This window comes from Solea senegalensis, linkage group LG17, assembly GCF_019176455.1.
Source record: "Solea senegalensis isolate Sse05_10M linkage group LG17, IFAPA_SoseM_1, whole genome shotgun sequence".
NCBI classification, from domain to species: domain Eukaryota; kingdom Metazoa; phylum Chordata; class Actinopteri; order Pleuronectiformes; family Soleidae; genus Solea; species Solea senegalensis.
Genome location: NC_058037.1, coordinates 15,164,931 through 15,191,864, shown reverse-complemented (window position 1 = coordinate 15,191,864; position 26,934 = coordinate 15,164,931). Strand labels below are relative to the sequence as shown.

The following is a 26,934-nucleotide window of genomic DNA, read 5'->3' as shown; positions in this document are numbered from 1 at the left end:
GCTGACTCGAGTCTTTCCTACTGCTTATGCATCGGTTACGGAGCTTTCGTGACATGAACATGTCTCTCCAGGGGTAAAATAAACAGAAAGGCAAACTCCTCTGCTGGCAGTGATAAAGGAGTCATTTGCCTTTGTTAGTGGGTTTTCCCCCCCACATTAAAATAAAACCCTGCTCATATACAGACTCTATTTGTGTGTGTAAAACACTTTTATAAGGCATTTTTTCATTGTCTGACTCTTGGAAAGTGAGAACAACGTCATAAGCCAAATCACACACAGTTTGGCTCCTATAATGATCATCTTTTGATTACTCACGCAATACTTTTTCGATTATATTCAACGTGCCTCCTCAAAAACTCCACTGGCAAGGTTCGCCGATTTTCAAAAACCTGCTGTCACCAACAAAACGGTGTGTGCCAGCACATTGTTGTTTTCCCAACCCTTCACAGAAGGTTTGCTGGGTTTACAAACAGTGTGTCCCACAGTGAGGTAAACAATGGGTCCTGTGAAATTGACTGTCCCCTGTAGGCATGTTAGCACAGCATATTGCGGGCAAGAGTAAAGCTATACATTGGCTGCTAGGAACTTCTGAAATGTGAGAACTAAGGGGGGCTTTTAGGGCCAGCGACGGGAGCCACAGGCCAGACCACAGCAAACTGCAGTTCCACTAGATTACCAGTCTGCAATTAGGACTGCTAACTCACTGTGTGTGTGTGGGGGGATATATTTAGCTAAACACAGAACCCTTTTTTCTGTGATGTCTTTGTTTTCCTCCCTTTTCTCTCCCCCTCTCGCTCCATCACTCTCTCTTCTGTGTGTTACTTTAAGGCTTCGGCCATTATCCAGGTGAGCACTGAGGCCATTAGCAGCAGTCTGTTTAAATCAACCGGCCTTTCTCTTTCATTACCCCACTGAGCCGCCACTCTCTGCTCTCACCTCGTGTCATTTAGCTGCTTTCCCAACCAATCGAGCCCCAGAGCTAAACCTTTTTATGGCTCACCTGACAAATAAATACTCCGTGGAAACAGATGCTGCAGTGCAGACAGGCAACGCAACACCCATTTCATTCACTTTAAACAAGTCCACCAGACAGTCCCATTACTTTGTCAAGATCCCAGATGGCCCGGATTGTAAACATCACTCCACACCTGCCTGCAACCGCGACAACACCACCTAATGTGATATGGATGTTTTGACACTTGATGTTTCTTTCTTTGGGTGCTTTTCTTTTATGTTTTCATGTAATGCATCTAGCGGAGTGTTTGAGCACCGTATGTAGAAATAAGTCACAACAATGGTGAAAAATTAGAACAGGGATTTATTTTATTATACTTCAAAGGAGAAACTGAAAGTAACTGTTAACAGCACCTAATGCTCACAGCTGATAGTCGGGTTGCAACTGATAAGAACCAACCAGGAAGCAAATGCTGGTAACTTTGCCATAGTCTCCAAAGTTCTATGTTTCCTTCTGTACACAAATGGATCCAGCAACGTTTTAAAACGTCTGGGGGTTTTGAAAAGCTGGAGTAGTGTGGATGGCAGGCATGTCGGTTGCCCTCCTCTCTCTGACCACATACTGATAAGTCTCCACTGACGAGGTGGTGCGGTATACTCAAGGTTAATGAATGTCAAAGCAGGGAGTGGAGGCACTGGCAGCACATTTCACTCCACCATGATACCGTTCAAAGTGAGATAACGTGCATTCATGCTAATGCTTTAAGTGTAACGATGTCATCATTATTAGCAGCACCATGTCACTTTGTGACTACTCGAAGCTTTGTTTTTGGGCCCATCTCCAGAACCTGAGGGTTATTGTGAAGCCACATTAAGGCTGGGGAGAAGAGAGGCAGTCTGCGGATTGTTCTCCAGTGAAATGTGTGTAGTTGTCTGAACCAGCAGGCAGTCATAATGATTTCCAAAGGGCCTCATCTGAGGGACCAGCCTGCTGAGTAGAGGACATATCTGACTAATGAGCTGCTAAATTTATCCCCCAGTCTCTCCTGTCTTTTGTTGCTTCTGGTTCTGTTCTTTCTGTCTTATTTTCATTTCTTTTTCAATCTCTGTGCTTTCTTATTTTCTATTTTTTGACTTTACATTATCAAGCAGTCAGCGCAGAATCTCGCCAAAGTACATATTCATGTGTTTCTTTCTTCAAATTTCCTCTTTTCACTTTCTATGTTATTTTCTTCCTGTCTCGTCTTGTTTCCCCTTCTCGTCTCACTTTGATGTGTGTTTTTCGGGCCCTCTGAAACAGTGTGGGCTGATTTCTTCGTCACACCGTTAGTCAACATCAGCATCATGTTGAAACATGTCCCATCACTTAAGCAGAACACAGCATCCTACACACATGCTGGATTTGCCAATGGTTGAAAACAGCCACATGGTGCCAGACTGTGAGCAACTCTGAATCATGACACTGGTATAGCATGAATGATTCTCTATATAAGAGTGCAGCAGGGTTAAAGGAAAAAAAGAGTGACATTTCTTTGACAAGATGAGGGCTTTTACCCTTTTCCCAAAATATCTGCAGAGAAATGTTAGACTGTAAACTGATCATTTGAGCAAACGCACAGAAAACCACAATTTAATTTAAGAAAAGTTCAGTTATTTGCTGAGGTAAGTGACAGGGCTGCACTTTTATAGCTGCTTCACAATAAAGCCTTATATTGGTTTGCCAGTGAACGACTTTCGGTATGAAGCAGCAAAACATTTTTTTTAATCACAACAGCACTTTCTTGTTAGCTCCTAGGGTGTTTATCAGTTTATTACTGTAGCCGCTTTTGAAATTCTGTCAGTTGGCATTGTTATCAGCTTCTGCATCGGAGTGCACAGGGTAAATGCCCATGCGCGAACATGCCACAGCTGTATGTATAGAGGCAGTAGAAGTAGGGCAGTATTGCACCACATCGTTACGTTGTGTTACACAAGCATGGTCCATATCAGTGGTGGAAGCAAAATAAAGCAAAGAGCGCTTGATTTGACAAACTTGCTGATACTGAGGGAAAGGGCTGGGTTGTCTTGTCATACTTGTGCGGCTTGTTGTCATGGGCGGACGTGGTGTGCAGCTGTTTCTCCTTAACCGAGCACAGTTCTGCACATCTGCCGTCGTCTTTTGGAGGCCGTCCCCAGTTCAGCAGATGCTTAATAGAGATCGTACGTAAGGGTGGGGATGACACGCACATTATTTCATCATTCTCAGCTGATCGTCCTCCAGAGAGACGTCGGGGCATATAGTCGGGGATTCACAACAGCAGCCTCAAAAGTTACAGATAAAGTGCCTCCCTTAAAAGATGCCTCAGTATTGTGCTTTGTTGCTGATTTTCACACCTGAGCCTGAGTCCACAGTGAAAGCGTTGCATCCCTATTTTAGTTTGTATTCTTATTTCAATGGCCTAGAGGCCAGATTATACCCTGAGTAGGTTGCACATACCTTGGCTTCATTTTCTTGCCCGCAGGATGTCCTATTTAGCTCTTGAATATATCCTGTTTGTTTCTCATTGTGTTGTGTTTTTCTTTCTGCTCTGACCTCGTCCCTCCCCTCAGACCCTGTCTGTCCATTAGATGGGAGTTTCGAGACGTCCGGTGGCCAGTTGGCTAATCTCCATTCTAATGCCCTCTGTCCTTATTACGTCATCTGTAAACAGCTCCATGTAGCAAACAGCAGCCAAATAGTGAAGGTCTTTGTGAAGGTATCAATGAAGTCCATTTGGATAATTGTGTCAGGATTTATGGAAAGGTTGCATGTCTCTGTGTGTGTTATCCATATTAATTTTCATCTGTGTACTGTATACAATGTATTTGTGCAGGAGAGATAGATTCATATTTTCGGTTTGAGTGTATGTACAGTAAATACCAGATTGTTCAGACATTTTGGGTTTGTTTGTGAGTGCGGTCACACCTGTTGTGCTGTTTTCTACTATAGATGTCAGTTTGATTTGAGTCACAAACGTCACACATTTAAAAATAACTTCAAACTACTTACTGCCGCCTGTCGTGTTTGAGTTGAGATGTAGTGACTTCTACAATTCTTTTCCACTATTTTTACATCAGTAACAACCTTTTTTTTTGTATATTTTGTTGCATAAGTTACTGGACACTATGAGTAACTTTCCTCTTCATGAGTCCCACCCAAGGTTTGAATAATGACAAAGGTTTATGTCTCTGTTTTTTGCTTTGGTGGACGTCCTGCCAGGAATATGTACTTTGTACCTTCCTTGTGATGATAAACAGTAGTTTGTTAGAAACGCTGCCATTGGAATTTGTACTGACAACATCTCTGGGTTCTAGTATTTATTGACTTAAGCAAACCTTGAGTTTCCTTGAGGTTATTTTATTGTACAAAAAAAGTAATACAAAATGTAATCTCTTCATTTGAATAGAGCATTGTACACTAGTGATTCATGGCCGACAAGGCTGTTTGTCCAACTCGGCTTATCATGGATCACTTGGTATTTTTCAACAGGCAAGTGGATAGTTGCCCAGGAGCTTGATATATTTTCTTGGGAATATTTTGAGCCTTCGAGGAACTGCAAAGGCAGTAGGGCAAAAGCAGGGCAGATTACGATTTGGCCAATGAACCCAGTCCTGGCACAGTTGTGTTTATTCCTAAAAGAAGGATTCACAGTTGGCTGCTGTTATGCTGAGAGCTCCTGCCTTCCTAAAAACCTATAAAAACTTTTTTGGATATGTTTTTTGACGGTCCAATTGGCCACCAATAGGCAAATAATGGGACACCTGGCACTAACAGCAAATGACCAACTCGGCAGAGCAGGCTGCAAGTGTTAAATTGGCGACTGATGCTTGCTACCATTTGTTCACTCTCTGTGTGACTTGCATGAGCAGTTGCTCTGTCAGGCTGGTGTCGATCGTGATGGACATCAGCCTGTAAATGGCCGCACTGGTGAATCATCGGACATGTCATTTAAAATGTGGGGCACAATTGCCCTCAATGCTTTTTTTTAATGCTTTGAAGAAGGATACATCACCACAAGTCTGTATTCCTTTGTGTTAACGTAACAAGAATGAGTTCCTCCTGCTCTCTGCAGTATGACTGCTCCATTTCTTTTTGCCATTGTGTCGTCTGTGGTACAGTGTGTGCTGCGCTGTTGCGGTGAACTTGTTCACCAAACAACCAAGGCGTGACGTTAAAGATAAGCTGGCCAGGAAAAAAAAAAAAACAGCCAGCTGCAGAGTAAGTTTGTCATACTGCAGTTTTTCAACATTTCCATTCTATTACAGCTCTCGACAGACTTAATACCGCCCTCAGCAGTGGCCCTGGTGCTACCAGTTTATCATCGTGCCAGCTCCGGTAAGCAGGGTTGGGATTATCTCCCTAACTTTCACCTTCAACAAATGTCCCAGCTCATCGCTGATATCTCTTCTGGCTGGCAGGCTCGCCCTGCTGTAACACGATCGGCGCACAGTTGCATTGACAGTTTTGTGTGTGCGGTGGGAGTTTTATGTACATGTGTGTCTGAACACATGCACGTGTGTGTAGGAGGGGTCCCACACACTCTTTTGTTTTCCTCTGAAAGCTGAGAAGAAGGAATGTCTGCCTCCCAGCTGTCCTCTGGAGTAAAGGGTGATAGAGGAGAAAGGGGGGAGCTCACTGTTTGCGTCCGCTAACATCCACCCATCTGTTAAATCCTAGCGGTTGAAGAGAGGGTCAAACAATGGTTTCACCCCCCTGCCCTCGCCCACTATGGCTTCTCATGCATATTTAACCCTTCAAATGCAAAGATGTCTGTTGTGCTGTTTGGAGGCATGCTGCTTAAATCTGTCACTGTGCCCCAACCCTCAATGAGCCAGGACAATGGGGTGTAATGGCAGCACACGTGGCTTGCTAAATGCATTGTAACAGCAGGGGATGACCGAGTCGGGAAGGGGAGGATGTTTCTCCTGCTTTGGAAACCTCCATCACCATGGGCGTATGCAGTATGTGTTTTTCCTGTGTTGCAGCTGCAGGAAGAGATGTAACAAGTGGTCAGCTGTGGTCTCTGCTCTTCTTGGAAGCGCACAGCGTTTGAACTCTATGTTATTGTGTCAGATTCACTGTTTACTAGATGTGGTGCTGTTAGCCTTGGCACCACCGCACAACGCGGACGTCGCTTGGCGTCCGTAGGTGTGCGTTGATGATGATGATGATGATGATGATGATCACATGAGTGCCCACTGTTCTGTCTGCCACTCAGATCCATTCTCCGTGCCCCTCACCATTCACACAGAGGTGTAGGTTGTCAGTGAGTAACACAAACCTGCTGTTTACAAAGGCCCCCACTGGGACACTTACAGCCTACACTTTGCAGAGTGAATTAACTGTCTGTATCTGTGTGTTCTCTGGCTTTCATATAAACGTGACGGCACCTCCTCCCACTGCCTCGCTGTTCTCTGTCCTCCGTGTTTATTCATCCCCTGTAGACCCCTCCACCTTCTCTCAGAGGTCCTGGAGAAGAAACAGCAGCACTTTTGTTTATGAAAAATGTGTTGTCTGCTTTACAGTTTTCGCTTGGTTCTATGTTCTTTTTGTCCACCGCGTTTTTTTCTCCCCCCACCTCCTCTGTCTTTCCCATAACCTTTCCCCTCGTTCAGCTAGAAGTGCCTTGGTTCTCTTTTCTGCCTTTCTTTCCGGATCAGCTCTCAGCAAGTTACAAGCAGAGAGAGAGAGAGAGAGAATATGAAAGCAGATATTTCTGCGCGTATCAGTGTTACTGAATAACAACCTCTAAGCCGCTCGCAGTGGAACATGATACTGCTAGTATCACTCTCCCAGAGATGAAGAGTCCCATGTTACGGTGCTGTGTCTTTCACCCAGGTCAGTGCATGGAGTCATGTCACCTCACACTCTCGTGTACCGTTTGAAGTGTCTCTCACTGAAAAGTCACCTCTGGCATTTATGTGTATGAACGAAAGAAAGTCCAGAAAAGATTCTAACAAAATCATTGTCCACGCCTAGAGTCTGCATCGTTCCCCGAACTTTAAATCTTTTCAAAAAAGTTCTGGGGGTCACTGGGTTCATTTGTCAGACCCTGTGTATATTTATGAATTATTTTAATATTATATATAACCTTAAATCTCTCAGTTGTGCTACCCAATAGCTGTTGAATGTAGAGGCAACAGATAACTTTCGTTTCATGCATGACATTATTTCGCTGTGTCATAACAGACACCTTGTGGACACGATGCAATGTAATGGTGATTACAGAGGCAGGTTTTACAGGTTTTAACATCATTAAGTTAAGTTTAAGACAAAAAGTTTTGTTAAAACAGAATCTGTTGTAAATTTAGATATTTTTTGGCTCTTAGCTATTCATTTAATGTCGTGTTTATGAGAACATATTTATATATTTTTTTGTTTTGTTTGTTGTGGCAGAGTGTCGGGTGTCTCATAAAGGCAAATATTCTATCAGAAGCAAAATAAAACAAGGTGCTTTCGTTGTCTTCCCACTATCCATCTTCCCCTCTCTCTTTCTAGCACTATCCCACCATGGACCCCGCTGTGCTGTGCTGTACTGCACTATAATAACAACAGCTTGGCCCAAAATCCCATAGATTAGTTTTAGAGAGCGGGGGAAAAATAAAAAAAAACTAACCCTCGTCCCAAAAAAATGACAGCAATGTCTTCAAAAACAACAACAACAACGTCATCAACAAAGGACTTGGAGAGAGGCCAACAAAGGAACAGTAAAAACATATTTACCAGGCCAAAGAGAGCATCATCATCACCATCATCCCCTCAATTTTAAGCTTAATCCAACACACAACCCCCACTTAAGCATATATTCAAGCCCTCAAATTCCCCTGCTCCTCAAAACACTCAAACATGTGCGCACAGTGGGAAACACGCCCGACTTTATAGCCCATTGTTCTTTGGAGCGACCAAACAGCTGGTTGCAGAAGTCATCACTATCAGATCTGCTCCAGAGCGCTCGCAGCTTGTAATAGAGGATAATTAGAAATTTTTAATTTGCCTGGGCAAAAAGGGCTCAAACCCTCGACGTCTTCACCGCCCACCACTGTTATCCTCAACCCAGCCCCCCCAGCTCTGAGTGTCATCAGTAACAGATGGGGAAAGGGGGGATATTCACAGCCAGACAGACACTTCAGAGTAAGGCAGCGGATTTATTGCACCCCCATGGCTTGAAGCTCCTCCACCACATCCTTAAGGTGCTCTATGTGCAATCAAACCATAGGGCTTCTCCGTCTTATCCTGGCCCAGTTCTCCCACCACAACACAACACAACAAGCATGGCTCCCACCTTGTTTTTTAAATCGTTGATCAGCTTACATTTGTTTTCCCAGTAGATTTCTAATTCTTAATCCAGTTTATATGTCCACTTTCTTTAACACAATATGTCAAATGCCTAAGCTCAGTGGAGTCAAATGTGGGTTTATCTCCAAACATTTACAAATGTGGGGATATTTCTTTTTTAATTAAAGTATATTTTTCTTTCCGATTTGTTTATTTTAGATTTCACAAGGTTCCTGTGACTCAGTTTCTGTCATTGTTGTCGACATTTCTCTAAAACTCCCTCTCTTGAGCTAACTCTTACCATCAGACCAGTGGGAGAACAGCTTGTGTTTAACTGTGACTCATTCCCTTCCTCATAAGCACAAAACATGATGTGCTGAAATCAACTCTGGCATTGCTTCCTGCTTTGATCACGTCTTCACTTCAATGTTTTTTTCAAAGCCAGTATTCCTTGTGGGTTGAAATGGTGAAGGGGAAAAGCGGGAGATACTGTAGGTAGCAAGGTTATCTACACCATCACCACTTTCCACCATCTCTTGTTGTCGACCCAGGCGTTCATTCTTTAATGTTAGCAGTCTCTTCGTTTGTGCTTGCCCAACCCACAGTGTGGTATGTGCTGTCGCAGCCTGCTGCCTCCTCTTCCTTGTACAGAGAGCCTCACCCTAGCACACACAACTATCGGTTAACTTGCTAAGACATGTCCCTGGACCACAGTGTTCCACGATGGTTACAGTTTCCCTCGCCCCCCTCTCTCTCTCTCTCGCTCTCTCTTCTTATTCCCTTCCCCCTCTTTTTTTCCCCTGTCAGTCAATTTTTCTTTTTTGTCAGTGTTGTTTTTTTTACTCAATTCACTTGTGGTATTTTTAGCTAAGGTCAATTATTTGAAGCACATATTTGTCTTAGATTCTTTTTTTAGACAGGTATAAGAATGAGTGTGTCTTTGTTTTCTGCACAGCTTTTTTTGTTATTCTTTGGTCCATAAAATGGCAGAAAACATTATGTCTGTCTTAAATGTCTTGTCTTGTCCACAAACCAAAGTTAATCAGGTTTAATGATTTCTTTCTTTGTTTTAAGGAGCAAAGAAACTATTTACATATATATTATATTATTATATATTATATATTGAGTATATTATATACTTATTGAGTATATAATATTCACATTTAAGAAGCTGAAAAGCTGTTCAGTCAAGCGAAGTGACTGCTCTAGCGCGATTAGCCCCTTCAACTGGACTACTGTCCTTGTCCAAGTATGCAAACACTGGCGGGCAATTGATATTGAATGAAGTGTGTAAGCCTCTGCTCCATCAGGGGGCGACACAGCCTCATCCTGTTAGTATTAGGTAGTTTCCAGTTAAGCTTGTGGCTAGTTGCATCTAGTTGCCATTCCGAGTCTTCCTACGTCCATGAAAACTGTATTTTTAGGACATTTTTTTTCTATAAATGTCTTGGGTGATGGAACACAGGTCACAAGGTTTCCCTCGCATGAGAACACAAGCCTGATTTGTTGAGCCTCTGAAACCACCACACGTTTCTAAATGGACATTTTAGTGGCTTCGTGCTTTGTTTAGACTGACCTGACTCCAGTGTCCTCTGTGACCTGATCTCCCTGTAAGAATTAACCCTCAACTGAGCGAAGCCTCTTAACTATTTCTTAAGGCTTTACCAACAAACAATGGGAGGTGTGCTACAAAAACTGCGCTCTACGGAAATTCGTCATGTGGCCTCTTCAGTGAAACGCTCCTAATTGTTTTTTATACAGCGCTACTTTAACGTACAGTGTGTAGTGTGGTGTAATCAGAGTAAAGGGAGTGTTTTTCTTTCTGTGAAAACCAAGAGCCTTTATTTAACTTTATCATAAATCGGTGTGCGTCCATTCATTAGTGCTCGCACATGCCTTTACTCTGCAGATGGTGGAAAAAGCAGTTAAAATGCTAAAGATCACGAAACACCGTTAACACTCATCATTCTTCTACGGGGCTATTGACTGCCTCGCAGCACTTCACAAAAGATCATAACAGAGGCTGCTGGCTAAAGGCTATTGTCTTAAACTGCTCCCCGAGGCCTTTCTTTGTCCCCTGCTGCCTCTCAACTCGGGGTCATCAATTCATCACCTTTACCACCTCCATTAGCACCATCTCCTCCTCAGAGGCGCTTTAATCGCCCCAAAGCAGCTCGACCGACACCGGCGCAGGTCACGCTGTTGAATGGCATCCTGGAATGCCGCTGCGCAGATTGTGTTTCTTGTGTGTGAGAGATGGAGGGGATCGATCTGTTTGTGGAATACATATCGATGCTCCTTGGATGTGCAAACTGTCCGTGCATGTCCTGTATGTGCTATTAAACAAATCTTCAGCCCGTGTGTTATCAGGAAACTGAATCACATTATTTGTCGTGGCTGAATAGTGGTGATTCGCAGTCAATCCATCTCTCTGTTACAGCCTGTAGCTGTGTGTGCGCGCCATCGAGATCTGGGACATTGAAGGATGTTTACCTGTGAAAATGCTGTTATATCACAGTCTGTACATTAGCGCTGCAACTAACGATTGTTCTCACATAATCTCAGATTAATCTGACAGTTATTTTATCCAAAATAAACCAAAATATAATTCAGTTTTTTTTTATTTTATTTTAACATTATTTGTTATATGTAGCAAAGTTAGCAGAGTTATTCCACAAAAGATTAATCGAATATCAAAATTGTTGACAATTAATTTGGTAACTGATTAATAATCAATGAGTCGTTCTACATGTGAACAACCTCAAGCCTAGTTCAACATTTCTGTTCCCTACAGTGAGCCAGTATTAGCTGATTTATCTGAATACTGTAGCTCTCGTTTTTAGTGTAATCAAATGAACTGGTGTATCAGAAGGTTCAATGATGCTTGTGCAACATTGTCTTGTGAAAATTTAAAAAATGACTCATGACTAATTTTGTAATTCATTTTTGTTTTGTTAAGGTGAGGAATTGACTGTCTGCCTTTTTTTCACTTACAAAATTTGAGTTTTGTGCATTTGCACGACTTAAGCTTCTGGGAAACTGGTTTTCTGTCATTTTATTGACCAAATATTGGATTATTGGACTATTTAGGAAAATGAAGAATGAACCATAACCAAGAATGAAAGTAAATTGTATGCAGCCATTGGAGAAGGCGTTAAGCTAATCCCAGTTTTCTCCTATGTAGCATTGTAGTTATCTATAATCACCAGGTGGTGGTAACTCCATATGCTGTTGCACTTAGCAGTTTAACACACACACACACACACACCATCACACACAATCTGTCCTCAGCTGAATCCAATAACACACCCTTTGGTGGAACATGACTTATCCTGGGAGTGTCTTTGTTTGTGGCTGTTGACTGTGTTTGTGTGTCTTTGCGTTAGTTACCTCTGTAGGACCTTTTCTGTCATAAACACTGATCTTGTCAGGGCCAGTAATCCTCGGTGAGACCGAAACCTGGTCCTAATGAGGCAGAAACTCCTTTCTGAGGAACTCGGGTAATGAATTGAAGTCAGTGCAGTGTCCTAAGAGGTATAGCTGCTCAAACCTGTGTGTGTATTTGTGTGTGTATATAGGCGCTCACACATTTGAGTGCTTTTTGCATTTAATCTTGTGCTGCCAGCTTAGAGCGGCGTTTCTCCCAGGAGATTAGAGGACGTCAGTGGCACTGCGCTGTGGAAATGGTCTCCTTCAATCTCTAAACACACTCGGAGGCAAGACAAAGTGGCTGTTTGCACTGTTGGTGTGTTTTGTTTGTGTCAAGCGATTGATAAGACGCCGCAATCGACCGCAGTTAATATGATTTTATAAATGCTTAGACCAAGGATTAAATAATGAGCCATGTGCTCATTAGTGTTGATGGCATTATTAATGTTCTCCACCACTGTAGTGGGTGTTTAAAATGTACTTATGTTTGTGCCTCCTAACAGAGACATATAATTCAATGTCTCATTTAATATAGAATTCAACTAAAGGAGTCAAACTGATGAGACGTGCAGATAAAATACTGAAAATCTATTACTCACTGTGACAAATTACATTTCTATATGATCGCCTGAAGGGGTTTTAGGGGTTTGGAGTGATTATTGAAAAATGTACCACTGAGGCCAAGGCAGAATTCTTGCATAACCCCTTCACAGATTAGCGCAATCAGCAGTAATAAAACTGAATCTTCTTGCGTCTATAATTTCCACAGAACGTTGTCGATGGCCCTTAAGATGTGTAATCCTCGCCTCCTGCTGTCGTGCCTCAGTTTACTCAGGTGTTGCAATGTTATGTCAGACTGTGGATGTAGATTCTCGAGGCACCGTGTGTGTGTGTGTGTGTGTGCGTGCGTGTGCGTCTGTGTGTGTGTGTGTGAACATCTGCGCTTGTGTGTCTTCAGGGACATTGTTCAGAGCTGTGGTGGTGGTGCATCGCAAATTCACATAATTTCCTCTCCGACTGCAATAAAGCACAAACTCGCACAGCAGCAGCTGGTGTGGTATTGCGACATCATAGACGGGAGCATGGGAAGATTAAAGTGCTATTAAGTTCAGGTCTTCTGCCTCATCCTGTCTTTATTGGTCGGGTTGCAGCTTCAAGTCTGTCATTAGCGCCATGTGCTTATGATCCCGTCTCTGTCTGAGAGACTGATGCAGGTGTGGGAGGAACACAGTGAAATGAGCGGGATATAATTGTCAGAAATTAGATCTACTGTATTATATCAAGCTCCCTCTGGTGTTTTAATCCTCTGCAGGCACTTGAGATAGTCTCTGTACTGCGCAGCACGGCTGCCTCCACCTAACCTGTCATGTTGATGCAGTGCTTCCCTGTTACCTGTGTAAAATGCAACCTAGTTTCAAATAACAATTCCGCTGAGCTTTAATTATCTGCTCAGCCCGTCGTCGTGACAGTTTCCATGGGAAAAGTTTTTGACCTAGTGACAGCTGCCTGTAGAGGAGAGCGGCAGCCAGTCTGTGTCAGCATAATGACAGAACAGCACAATACTCCGGCACTCTTTATATAAATACCATACTAAAAATGTAGATCGAGGGGAGGGGGAGTCTTATCGTGGCACCTCTGTTGGAACTTCCAGTGACAAAGAGACTGCCCGTGATTGTAAATTCTGGGTTTATTTGACATAATATTTGTACAACATAAAAATGCCTTTCAGACTTGAAGATTAATCGTTTCCTCTGCAGGCCTGTAATACATGGAAATCCTGGCATAAATAGAAAATTGAGACGCTCCATTTCCTGTCTAGAGGCAGTCTTAACTCCACTGCATTTACTGACATACCTAATAATTAGCTTGTTACCACACATTATTAAAAAATGATGCTGAGAAGCCCATATTTTTGGCTGCTGGCCTACAGCTGGGTACGTCCTAATATGCATAGTAAGCATTAAATGATTACGGGTCCAGAGCGGAGCCGTAGGGAGCAGCTTCTTGTCTTACTTTTCTTCATCACCTCAATGGCTTTTATGATTTGGACCTTAAATCAGCATCTAAGTCCCTCCTCTTGATTGTGTGTCTTCAGGTTGTGCGCGGCCACCCGGCGTGCAGCACGGAGACCTGCTGAATCAGACGGAGGCGAACCGGGGATCCTTTCCCCCGGGCACCCAGTTGACTTATGGCTGCGAGCCAGGTTACACCGCAGACGGACCCACCACCATCATTTGTACCAGTTCTGGAGCCTGGTCCTATCAACCACCACTGTGTGTCAGGAGCAATGGTGAGCATGATAATATCTTCTTCTTCTTCTTCTCATAGTGTAAAAACTGAGCATTACATTACGTATTTGGCTGCTTGCTGTTGTTTGTCATATTTGATAGAAACACATCTCAACAGTTCTATTGAAGAAAACTCGGCATATCAGCCTTTTCTGATCGAACACATGGTCATTTCTGAATAAGTGATGTGTTCAGGGCCAAGTCCTTCCCTTTAAGGTCTATTTTCGTATCCAAACACAGACACTATGACTTTGATGCCTGACACTGATGAGACTGGTCCTTGCAGATCAATAAAAAAGCTACTGGCAGGTGGCCACATCCTGTCCTTGCGAGTATATGAAGTCTTTGTTGGCAAAAATGATAAAAAAAAAAATATATATATATATATATACTGTATATACACAACACCAGAGGAAATTGCTCTATGACAGCAAGGGAAGCTCTGCTTCCTCTAAAATGTCTTACAGTAAGTGGTCAAATATGTACTCCTATATTTATATTTAACCACTAAAAGTGTGCTAAAAATGTGGCAAGAGAGCGGAGGGCAGAATTTATGTAGAAAACACTGGGCCTGAAATTAGCTTATATACACACAAGAATCTCCTGTAAACATGTTTCCGTATGTCTGGTCTGTCTGGCAGAAATTTAAAACGTTAATGAATGGCTTTTTATGCTCATATATGTGCTCAAGTGCGTGTGGTGATGATCCATTATTTCAGTCCGCTTTGTAGATTGCAGAGGTTGGGCTTCACTGCACGTCTGCGTCAACACAGTTCCATAACACAAGCGGCGAGGATGTCCTTGTGCCAGCAGGGAACACTGGCAAATTTCAGCCAGATATGAGCGTTTTATTAAACCGCGTGAATCGACCCTGAGCACAGGTGCAACATAACGGGAAGACACAACAGAGTTTTAAATCCTCTTCTGCTTCTTCTCCTTCCCAGTGTGTTCACCCCCTCCTGAACCAGAGAACGGGGGCTACCGCTGTCACCCCTCTCCCTGCCACCACCTCACCCAGAAGACCGTCATCGAGTACTTCTGCGACGAAGGCTACGCTCTGAAAGGAGACTACAAGTTCCTCACCTGCCAGAACGGCGAGTGGGACGGTCTCATGCAGATTAGCTGCCGGCTAACACAAGGTCTGTCACCTAAGCCTCTGAGCTCGCAGCATCTGTTTGTAAGCATTCACAACATGTAGAATCAGAATAAGTGAACTCCATTCTCACTCCCACTCCTCTATTTCTCTCTCTGTGTTTTTGTGTTCTTCAGTCAAAGAGCCAAGCTCTCCGCTGGGTATCCCGGCTCTGTCGATTGTGGCGTCCACAGCCAGCTCTGTGGCTCTCATCCTGCTTTTAGTGGTGCTGTTTGTTCTTGTACAGCCAAAACTCAAGTCTTTCCATCACAGCAGGTAAGAGTTGCACAAATTACTATCAGTTTCCAAAAAAAAAAGTGTAATTTTTAGGGCTGATAGCCGCGTGGATAGGGCACATACCACATGGTCGATTCACCCCGAGCAGCTGGTGAGTGGCTAGATTCCCAGCAAGACAGACGTTAGTGCATGTCTCTCGCTGACTCTTTCACCCTGTTTCCTGTCTCCACTTCTTTCCAAATAAAGGCAAAAGTGCTCAAAAATGTTCTTTTATGGCAGACTCACTCCTCTCAGCATATCTTTACACAGACCTACACTGACCCTACCTGTCTGCAATAGATTTGAAACGCAAAAACACAAACAAACACAAACACACGTTGAGTTGCAGTCTCGTGCTTGGCATTTGAAATTATGTTAAAGCTCTATTTTAGGACTATTGAATTGTTTACTTCAATAGTCTTTCCTGGAAGGGAGGGTGTGGTGGTGGAGCAGGAAAGCAGTTCGATCCTGAGACCCTTCAATCGACTTTAATGAACGTTAGTTTATCAGTCCTCCACTGCTGTTGTCAAAAACTCCCAAACTTAAGAGCTTAAGTTTTGTTTGCTCTTTAACAACACAGCCATATTTTTTTATTTGGTGCCATAAAGTTATACAGTAACACAGATAATGTCGTTCCTCGTTTTTTCCATGGACACACCTGATACTCAACTGGTTTTGGTTGAAACCAGTTGAGTAAAGTTGTCCGCACCACATGACTGCTAGTCTTAATAGTTGCCATTCCTGAGAAGTGAAAGCAAAAGTACAGAAGTTGGTCTCTTATCAGTCGCCTGCCGTCTCTGCTGCTGTGGCTCTGTGATTAAAAGAAAGGGCCACAACCGTTTGATGCAATTCCCATTGGCACTTGTTGATTTCGCCGTGGGCCTGAGGGCTGAGTGCAGCCTGCTGAAGGGTTTGTACTGTCAACACCAATCACCTGTGAGGTTCCGCTCTGGCACGCAACACACATGACTGAATCACGCTGCACTGAACCTGGTGTCATGATCCACCTTGTCGGCACATGTTCTCCCGTCTGACTCGCTCACTCTTTCTTTGTGTTAATACTTCAGGAGGGAGCAGGGCGTCTCGGGCCAGGGAGGCTCCATCATGGTGGAGGGCGTCCAGGTGAGCCTTCCCTCGTATGAAGAGGCTGTGTATGGAAGCGGAGGACCATGCGACGCCTCTGGTCCTCCTCCTTCTCCACCACCTCCTCTGGCTCCTCCAGAGTCACGAGTCCCAATTGTGCTCTCTGAGGGGCTTCCTCAGGGCGCCACCGGAGGCCAAGGCTCCAGCAGAACCAGCCACCACAGAGACTTAGACTTCTGTCTCCCATCCACCTCTTCCTCATCATCCTACTCTTCCCGCCGTCATGCAGAGACAGTGCTGGTTCACCAGGCCCCCTCTTCTTCCTCCTCCTCCTCTTCCTCTTCTTCATCATCATGGGCTAGAGATCGCCCCAGGGGTGCGTGCGCAGGCCCTCTACCTCTTCGTAGAGACTCTGAGAGCAGCGACCAGAACAGTCTGCTTTCTGTCACCTCTGTGGATGAATTTTCTGATGGTAAGAGGGGAATAATACTGTGTTATTACAATGCAGCGTGTGATTCTTACACATGCACAACTATCGTGATGGAATGTAAAACTGTAAAAATCTTGGCGGTGCAAAATAATGGCCTCCATAAAGGAAGGTCCTCACATAAGGCACATCTTTGTATTTTAAAGCAATCATACATACTCTCTACAGTAGTTTATTCAATCTCATCCTGTATATGTTGCACACTGGACCTTTAAAGCTGCTCTCAGCGATGTCCTTTTTTGGCTAACATTTGGCAAACTTCCTGTCCGCTGCTGCCCTTGGCACCCCCCACCCCCCTTTACTACGTCACCTCATGAACTCTTATTGAGGGGGTGTATTGATTTGCCAACAAACAGCCTCACATCACAGACAGAGAGGACTGCCTCTTTGTCGAGTTCTGGCTCCTGATCAAGACGCGACAAAAAAAGTTTCTCCTAGATTTACTGTCAGAGCCTTTTATTTTGAAAGGCCCATGTCACTGTAGATCAATGACAGCCATCGGAATGTAGAACTATTTCACATAGAACTTGAGTATTTCACAGAATAAGACGTTTGAAATAAAATTCTGGTGATAAATTGAGATATAAATGCAGTGTGTGTGTCTCTATAGCCCCTGCTCTGTTCTAATGTATGCCCTCTCTCTCTCTTTCCCTGCAGATATTCCCCTGCTGAAGGAAGCATGAAGCCTGCCAAGCTGCTATCAGCATCAGCTGCAGAGCCCCTCTTTCTCTATCTCTCACTGCTGACCAGGACTGACTGTGGCTGACAAACCTACCTTTTTTCCCCCGCCTCCTCCGACTTCCCTCAGCAGCACACAGGACAAAAAAAAAGAAAAAAAAGAAAAAGACTAGAACTATGTCCATTCCCCATGCAGAGCAAAGCCAACAACCAATCATCACTGGTACCACAAGCAGTGTTGGAGCACCACTGGATGCAGCTCCTGGATACAACTAAAGACAATTCAAAGACAAACACAGTGGTGCCAGCTCAGCATAAACCCTGTAGATCCTATGTATATGAGTAAATCATGCATACTGAGTCAAGGTTGTGTACTATAGGCTATGAGTTACAAATACTTCGGTAGTTCTCTATATCAACATTGCTCGTAAGCAAGACATGTCGGCTCTGTGTGGGATTACTGCCGTCATTTTAAAAAAAAGAAGTAAATAATTTGAGAGGTTTGCTCCTGATGCCATGGCACTCAGAATCCGAACGGTCTTCCCGCTGTACTTGAAGAAGTTGTGAGTGACGAGCCGGGGTTTTTTTCCGGCCCATCTTTGCGAATGCTGCATGTTGTTTTTAGTTCTCGCTGTCACGGCGCAGTCAGAGTGAAGCATGAAGCCTCCTGTCTCTCTGTAGCTATCTGTGTATCTGGTTGGCTTCTAGCATATGGATCAGTGGGATTCTTTTTCCCGTTGCCAGATGCACTCGGGTATCTGGGGAGGCGCTGCTTCTGTCGCATGAGTGGAATCGATTGGTGTTGTGTGGTTTCCGGGGACTGTGCTACATGTCTCGTATCGGGGGAGGGAGACACGTGTCACACTCGGTCTGAAAGCTGAGAAAAAGTGGGGACTGGCACATGATGAAACTTCAAGTTTGTTTATGTTTCATTTTTCCCCCCTGTATTTATTGTTTCTCTGAGTTTGTGTGTGTGTGTGTGTGTGTGTGCGTGTCAGCTAGACAGGAGAGGACATGTCCACATGTGGTAGTCCTTGATGCTGCCATTTCCTGATTTGCCTCTCTTCAGATCCGAGGCTGACACTGTCTTTCACCATAGGAAGATGTCCCCTCCCAGTGTTGAATTAGTCACATGAACAAACCGGCGTCACTTCAGGCAACTTGTCAAATACACAATGCGTGTATTATTCATGTACTCGCAAGCTGCAATATTTAGCATTTTTCTGCTGAATGGTCGGGAGTCTCCTTAGACGACACTGGCTCTCGTCCACGTCCATACCGGATTGAAGACTCTCCCAGTTTTGTGCATTATCGACTCAACTGCAACTGGTTGCAGTGGAATATAATGAGGTTTTGTTATACATCACCCCCCTGCCTCACACTCCTCACCCCTTAATGCCAAGAGCATATTTTAAGAGAAATGTGTTATTTTATAAGAAGTCGCCCCTCTATAGTGTTTGGTGGTTGAGCTGATCACCATGGAAACGACATGACTCAGATGGATCCCGAGAATCACTTTACGAGCTTAACTGCTTTTAAAAAAAACACACACAAACAACAACTTGTCTGAATATGTTTTTTTTGTTGTTTTTCCGTTCTGCATTTGTGGCCATCTCTCATCGTCAGTGGCTACGTTTTTAATGCAAACAGAAGGTTGCCTTAGACTTGTACATTTCCCCCCTTATTTTTCAATGTATAATCTCAAGCCTCCACTGGTTGCTTTACAGTTCTGTTCTCTCAATGGCCTTACTCTATTCTTTTCTATTCTATGCATAAAACTGTCTTTGTGTATTCATCACTGAGTTTACTTAACTGATTTTTGTGGACACGACTGAACTGGTGTCCACGATTCTCTGTCCTCCCCTATCATTTCCAACAACTGATGATGATGATGATGATCCTATAAGCATATTTCGCTATTCAGTTGCTTCTTTTTTTCTATCAGGCATTAAAATACGATGGGATTGAAAAGAAAAATAAGGCAAAACAAATCAACTTTTTGTTCAGAAGCACTGTTGTACGGTGTTGCTTCCCAGAAAATAGCAGAAAAAAAACCACATAATTTCAACACTTTCAACAGCTTTGTTTTTTTTTTCCTCTGTACATGGCAGTGGGTGTGAAGATAGTAATTTAATATTTGTATAAAGTTTAATTTAATATTACAGTGTGTATATAACTTTCTAATTAAAGCTTTCTTTTGAATGTGGAAGACGATGTGTCGTTTATTTAAGCCCATGTGTTGCTCTGTTATCCAGGAAGTACGCATTTCCAGTACCAACTATGACAAAGTGTATCCGCTGTCAAAATAATGGGATCCATGTTCCTTTTGGATTAGTTCCTGGAAGATCTGAGCCATGGAAATCCTATTCATCCTGAATGGAAATAAAGCAATAGCTTTTGTCCCACACAACTGTAACTACCTCTGGCACTACCTCTGGTGTGCCTAAGTTATACGGTAGTAAAGTATTCACATTTGTATACCTTTTATCTGTATTGGGTTATCATAAAACCCCACATTGATTACTGTATGTCAATCATGTACATGTTTAACCTTAGCATGTATTGTCTATAAGTGTTTTTTTTACTTCCTCTTAAAATATTCTATAAGTTATTTATATTGTATGTTCTATAATATACCACTTAGTTATGGTCTAATTGTGTGAAAATTATTGTTTCTGGGTGAAAACGTGGTCAACGCTGCTCCTTTCTGTCAGTATTATTGTGTCTGGGTGACACCTCGTGGTCAGAGTGAGAAACTTCACTAGTATCCGGCGAATGAAAAGTCGTTCGGGTGTTTCCGTATTCTGCAGGGTCGGCCTCCGTCGCGTCACCTGATCCGTTTCTCGCCCCGCCCCGCCCCCGCTCATCCCTGGGAGGAAAAAAACCAAAGGCTCCATTTTGTTTCATTCAGGGTTTTTTGCCGTCATCGTCGACAGCTAACTTGTATCCAAACACACACACTCAGCCTTACAACCACTTAACGGTATGTATGAATATTTATATGAGTCTCAATCTTATTGAGCAAATGTTGTTTGGTTTAACTAAACGTATCTATGGTGTGTATGGTCGCCTGGCGTTAAATTAGCAAATAGGCTCGGTTGCTAGGCCCTGAAGCTACACATGCTAGCTAGCTAGCTGCTAAGATAAAAGACCGGCCTCGTAACCTGAGCAGTGCATTTTCACATCCACGCCATTTTATGTGTCCGTTGCGTGTTTTATAGGCACATTTATTTCCATTATCAAAATGAGTGGATGTCGTATTTTCATCGGCCGACTGAGCCCCTCTGCCAGAGAGAAGGACGTGGAGAGGTTCTTCAAAGGATACGGCCGAATCCGAGATATCGACCTCAAGAGAGGCTTTGGGTTTGTGGTGAGTCCCTCTGCCATTATAAGGTCACAACAGTTGTCTATCCATTCATATCCAGAAAATATAACCCAGCTGTACATTTTAACGTGTTCTTCCAACCGCTATTCTTAAAAGAAAGAAGGAGAAGAAGCTGTATGTATACGTGATTTTAACATAAAACGTTTTTCAAGTATCCAGGCCTTCATACGTTTGTGTATGCAATGTAATTGAAGTTCAATGAAGCCGTTTACAGTTACTCAGTATTCAATAACGTTTTATTTGTATATCGCATTTGAATATATTGTATAATACAATCTGATATTATAATACTTTATTGTCAGAACATGCCTGAAATGTGCCTTGCATCACAGCAGCTTTGTTTGCAAAAACATACGGGAGAGAAAAAAACCCTACAGATATTACAACATTACAAGATGAAGCACGATATGGCGTCCAAGATTCCTCAAAGTTCCATATTTTCAAGAAAGACTTGAAAACCCTATTGTTGAGGAATAGTTTGTATTCATGGTTCAAGTCAGAGGCAATGTTCTTAGCCAGTCTGAACATGTTATTGTGTAAGAATGAGTCATAAAGTTTTTCAATGGGTTAACCTAGAATCCTTGAGCATATTTTCATTTCAAGAAGTAAATCACAAGTCAAGGCACTGTACATACTAAAGCAGAAACCCTTACAACATTATAGAGAGGAGAGAGATCCAAATATTCTAAAAATGAGCCAATATTAAGCATCAGTGGAGAGGAAAAAGCCCTAAATTGTAACAGGTAGAAATATCTGACAGAACCAGACTCAAAGATGCAAAATGGGGATTGTCAAATCTACCAACATAACATGTATACTAAGCTAAAACCTGTTCACATCATGTCTAGGCTTGTACAGTATATCGACTGTGATAATTGGTTATTGCCACTGTAGATTTTTTTATTATTATTTCAAAACCATATAGTCTCAGCCTCCATTGTGAGATTGATGATGCATTTCTTCACCTTACTTTGTGGTAAACTGAATTTTACACTAGAAATTGTAAATTAAAGATGCAATCTCAGACGCTTACCGGTTTTTACACTGTGATATGTAAATTCAAGTTGAATTTGATTATTATAATGTGTAATTTTGACTTCTAGTTGCCCCTCACTTTGGAAAAAGCGGAACACAGGAATTTTCTTTTTTTTGCTTATCAGAAAAGTTTGCTTAATTTAGTGGTTGGTCAGTAAGTGATTTGTTGATGCAGCACTAATGACGTTGTCTGTTATGTTTGCTGTAGGAGTTTGACGACCCCAGGGATGCTGAAGACGCAGTGTATGAGCTTGATGGCAAAGAGCTGTGCAATGAAAGGTTTGGCTTTTTATTACCATTTTAAAAAGTTTTGATTAAAGTCTACCTTTCCTACTTTTCCAGCTATTTTGCGTTTATAAACAATCTTTTTGTGTATTTTTAGGGTGACCATCGAGCACGCCCGCGTCCGCCTGCGTGGCGGTCGTGGCAGGGGCGGCAGTGGTGCAGGAGGAGGTGGAGGAGGAGGACGTTTCTCTGATCGCTACGGCCGAGGCTCCCAGAACAGTCGGAGGTGAGTCTTCCACGCCACATACCCCAGTGTTGTTGCTTATTAATGTCAGTAAGGAAGGAATAGATGTAAATTAGAAGCTGAGCTCTGTGTACAGACTTGTGAAAGGTCAGTCATCACATTATTCTGGTCCGTTTTATTAATTGCCTTGGTAGCAATTAACCAGGTTAATTAGTTTGTAATAAATGATCTACAATGTGGAAATATTGAGTATCTTATTTAAAAGGCAGAACACATACTTGAGTGTTATGTAAAAGTTTCTTGGTTTTAATTAACGCTGCTTTACCTTCTGTCTGGTTTCCAAAACCCACAGTGTTATTCTGAAATAAAATCTTTTCTCCCATTCAGTCGGAATCCTCCTCCAATGCGGACTGAAAACCGCCTGATCGTTGAGAATTTGTCCTCCCGTGTCAGCTGGCAGGTTAGTGTCACCACATGTTTTTGTTTGTTTTCTTCTAAACTCAAAGGCCTTAAAAAGCTGCAACACTATAAATGTCACTTCTAACAGTCTGCCTCCAAAAATATACATATATGATAGAAGTGAAGCTAAAAGAAACAAAACCAACATTTGCAATGTCAGATGCACAAATATGTGACAATAATATATATATATATATATATATTTAGATCAGCCCAAATTTTTTGAAATCAACTCTTAATGATAATTCACAGATCAGTCACAACAACAACAAATTTAAATCTGTTCCTGTTTTCAAATTTTAACCAATTCTTCACCCCTTTATTTGCCAGCCTGACTGTTGTGTCATGTGGAAGAGCTCGCTTATGGTGGAGTAAACCCCTTCTGGGTCCTTCTGTCTGGGTTGAGCCTGTGGTGTCAGCCAGTCTGTCCTACTCCTAGTTGATGCCTGCTGGTCATGTGAGCGCTCGCTCCACACTAGAGGCGCTGGCGGCCCCTTCACACACTCGCAACGCCTGCTGTGTGGTTGAGAGCGAGAGAGAGGAAACAGAGAGTTGGCAGAGAGAAAGGAGAGGAAAGAGCGAGAGTCGATGGTGGTGGCGTATTGATCGATGGTTCGTTAATTTGAGGGGCTTCGATCGATCGATATCCCCCCTCCCCTCCCCCCTGTGGTGTTCCCGCACATCGCGAGAGAGAGAGAGAGTGTGAATTCCTCCCAGGTGCCCGTGGATAGAATCTGCTGTTATCCCGAGGTTATGGTGGGCTCGGAGAGCCTGCGGCCCACCCCAAAGGGTTTCGCTCTCAGGTAGTAGTTTCCTCTCTTCCACCCTGTTCACTCTCTTTACTGAGGCGGGGTGCCGAGACGGGGGCGGTCCCGGCGCGGAGCCCTGGGAAAATGGGGCTCTTTGTGCCAAGCGCTGCCCAGGCGGCGCCACTGCAGTTCAGTTCATGCAGATGTGTTCATCTCTCTGTACTTGTGATGAGCAGTGGGTCCAGTAATCTCAGAGCTGTCTCATATACTCATCTTAACCAATATTATCACACATTACAATTAAATTTTATCTTCTGCTGCTTAAAAGATTGTTTTCCTAAAAATGTCTCTTTCTATGATGAGCTGCTAGAACATGGTCTTTGAGGTTCCTGGACTCATTCTTTTTATCTGCAGTAGCCTGTGTAGTCCTCAACAGAATCTAACAATCTCTCCTTTTTTTGGGTAAATCAGTGCTGTTAACTGTCTCAGCCTGTGCTGGTGTACCGAGCCTCTCCGTACGCTCACTGATGTTTATATGTGTAGGACCTCAAAGATTTCATGAGACAAGCTGGAGAGGTGACATTCGCTGACGCACACCGGCCCAAGCTCAACGAAGGGTAAGACCTCATATCTGTGTCGGGCAACAGCCGCACTACTGTTCTCAAACAATATTTTTACATGCAAACAACCGGGATCCAGATACATGTTTCAGGTTAATTAGTGTCCATACTAGGGCTGAAACTATTATTATTTTCTTATTATTTGATTATGGTTCACAAAATTTTGAGAAGTGTTGATCAGTGTTTTTAAAACCTTGAAATTAATTTTTAAAACAATTATTGGCATTCAAATAAAGCAGGTTCGTGAATATGATGAACGTAGAACAATGACAAACTGAAAGTGAGAGTCCAGTCATGGCTGATAAGATAACAGCACCAATCATAAAACTACCACGTCATTGTTTTCTATCGTCTCAGTTTCTGACTGTCCAGACTCTTAGCTGGAGTTTTCTGATTGAAACGGAGCTAGTCGCATTTTTAAACTAGTGTGGATAACAGATATATCTATATGTGTTTATTAGTGTGGATGTGGCCACTGACAAGCTTGTATATTGTTATTTTTATGTACAAATGTGTGTGTATAAGCTCCAAAATAACAGCGTGTCACTGTCCCACAGGGTCGTTGAGTTTGCCTCTTACAGCGACCTGAAAAATGCCCTTGAGAAACTGTCTGGAAAGGAAATCAATGGCAGGAAAATCAAGCTCATTGAAGCAGCCAAGAAGAGGTGAGTTGTCTGCTGGAACCTCCATTCACAGAATAATCAATACTTTGGAGAAGTGGGATGATTGCAGTCTCTCTCTCTCCTTTCATCCATAATTAGTAATGAACCGATGCTGGTTTGCCTTTTCATTCACAATTTGAGCTCTGATTTCAAGATTACATCATCCCGTATCAACAGAACAGTACTTGTCTTTTTGAATTAGCTGACAGGATGGAGAGAATTGCATAGATTTTTTTTATTTCTGTGCCACTTAAGCACTTGGGAGAAAAGCAGTTGACAGTTTTAACCCCTTTTAAACTCAGTTGATAGACACAATGTCCTCAGTTGTAGGATTGACATTATACTCCTCTGCTTTTCAGGTCCAGGAGTCGTTCCCGGTCAGAGAGCTCCTCCCGATCACGATCCCGCTCTCGCGGTCGCTCCGCATCCCGCTCCCCCAGGCGCTCCCGCACCCCCACCAAGGCCCACGATCGCTCGCGCTCCCGCAGCGGCTCCCGCGCCGGCAGCTCTTCGCCTTCCAAATCCAAGGAGCCCGCCAAGCGCTCCTCCAACATGAGGAGCAAGTCGGCCACGCCGCCGTCCCCTCCGCCCGCCCAGAGAGCCTCCGTGTCCCGTTCGCGCTCTCGCTCGCGTTCCCGATCGCGTTCTCCGTCCACAGACAGCCAACGCTAGCGCGTGCTAATGTTTAGCAGGAATCAACAGTAGGAACAACTCTGATGCTCCCATGAACCTTTCTGACAAACGAGACGACAGTTTTTCCTCGAGTAAAGTTTTGTGGGGTTTTTTTTACCGTCTGGATTTTTTTTCCCTCTTCCCACGTTTGTTTTCCACGGTAAACCACGTCGGACGCAGCGATATTTCATCGTCGTTATCGGACATCTGCGTTAATAAATTACAGATTCAGTGTTACGGTTCAGGTGAGACGCGCTCACACTGAGTGACTCGCGCCGACTGAACCGCTCTTAACGGATTTAAGCTTCATTAAACTTTTTTTTTTTTTTAAGAAACTTTTTCAGAGGGAATCTGTTAAAGCAGCAGGCAACGGGATGCTTATGAAAAGTTGTATGACCACTTTTTTTTGTCAAAGTCTCGTGGCTTATTTTTAAATCTCTGATGTACCTTTTTATTTGCTTTGTATGGAACGTGAGATGCTTTGCATGCAGTTTTTCTGTTTGAACACAAGTGAGGAAATCATGGTTAATATTTTTTTGTGCTTAAACAGGAACATATACTTCAAATTGAACACATTTCTCCCCCCTCTCCAGATGACCGAGCTTCTGTACAGAACTAAATTGTAGCTTTGTAGTAAGTTTTGTTTTTTATTTTGGTTTTGTGTACAGCTTTGTTTTTACATGACTGTATAAATGTAATTCCAAGGAAACGTTGGTACTGTGACACATGCACACCTATGAGAATTTCTTTTTTTTTTTTTTACCTAAATTTGTTTTTTTTCAGTGAGAAAAGTTGGAGGACATTTGTATGCTGTAGGTAGGCAGTGGACTCAATAAAATCATTTTAAATTAAAGTGCATAATTTTGCCTTCATTTGTTTTAGTGAGGCGACGTTAAGTTAAATATAGCTACTGCATTGACTGTAAATACATCCTGAATTATCTGAATCCACAGTAAAGTTGTCATAGTTATAATAGCCTACTAAAGTTGAAATAACATTTTCAACTGGCAATTTACCAAGGGTTAAAATAGTATTGATTGTTGGGCTTTTATGATAACACTTATTCTGACCTTTTTGAATCTTGCACCTGGCAAATACTCCATATTACAAAAAACTAATGCAAACTAAACTAAAACTAAGCATTTACAATAAATAAAAACTAGCAAACCCTATGCAAAATCTAATCAAAACTCATTTTAAAAACAAAAAGTCAAAACTAAATTTAAAAAACTAATGCAAAATCCAAAACCTTGATCCACATG

The 26,934-nt window shown here is 42.9% G+C and overlaps 2 protein-coding genes across 2 annotated transcripts in view; both read left to right on the top strand.

Moving 5' to 3' along the window:
- susd6 (sushi domain containing 6) overlaps positions 1–18,018 on the top strand; it is a 30,367-nt gene extending 12,349 nt beyond the window's left edge. The window contains exons 3-7 of the mRNA XM_044048825.1: positions 13,773–13,967; positions 14,910–15,104; positions 15,235–15,373; positions 16,441–16,928; positions 17,601–18,018. Of these exons, the coding sequence (XP_043904760.1) occupies positions 13,773–13,967; positions 14,910–15,104; positions 15,235–15,373; positions 16,441–16,928; positions 17,601–17,626 (1,043 nt within the window). The 3' untranslated portion in view covers positions 17,627–18,018. The remainder of the gene's footprint in view (positions 1–13,772; positions 13,968–14,909; positions 15,105–15,234; positions 15,374–16,440; positions 16,929–17,600) is intronic.
- A 2,480-nt stretch (positions 18,019–20,498) lies between these two features.
- srsf5b (serine and arginine rich splicing factor 5b) lies at positions 20,499–26,525 on the top strand. Its single transcript, XM_044049316.1, has 8 exons — positions 20,499–20,604; positions 20,843–20,991; positions 22,250–22,320; positions 22,424–22,552; positions 22,898–22,970; positions 24,262–24,335; positions 24,896–25,003; positions 25,360–26,525. The coding sequence occupies exons 2-8, from the start codon at positions 20,866–20,868 to the stop codon at positions 25,670–25,672; spliced, it is 894 nt and encodes a 297-aa protein (XP_043905251.1). The 5' UTR covers positions 20,499–20,604; positions 20,843–20,865; the 3' UTR covers positions 25,673–26,525.
- The last annotated feature ends 409 nt before the right edge of the window (positions 26,526–26,934 follow it).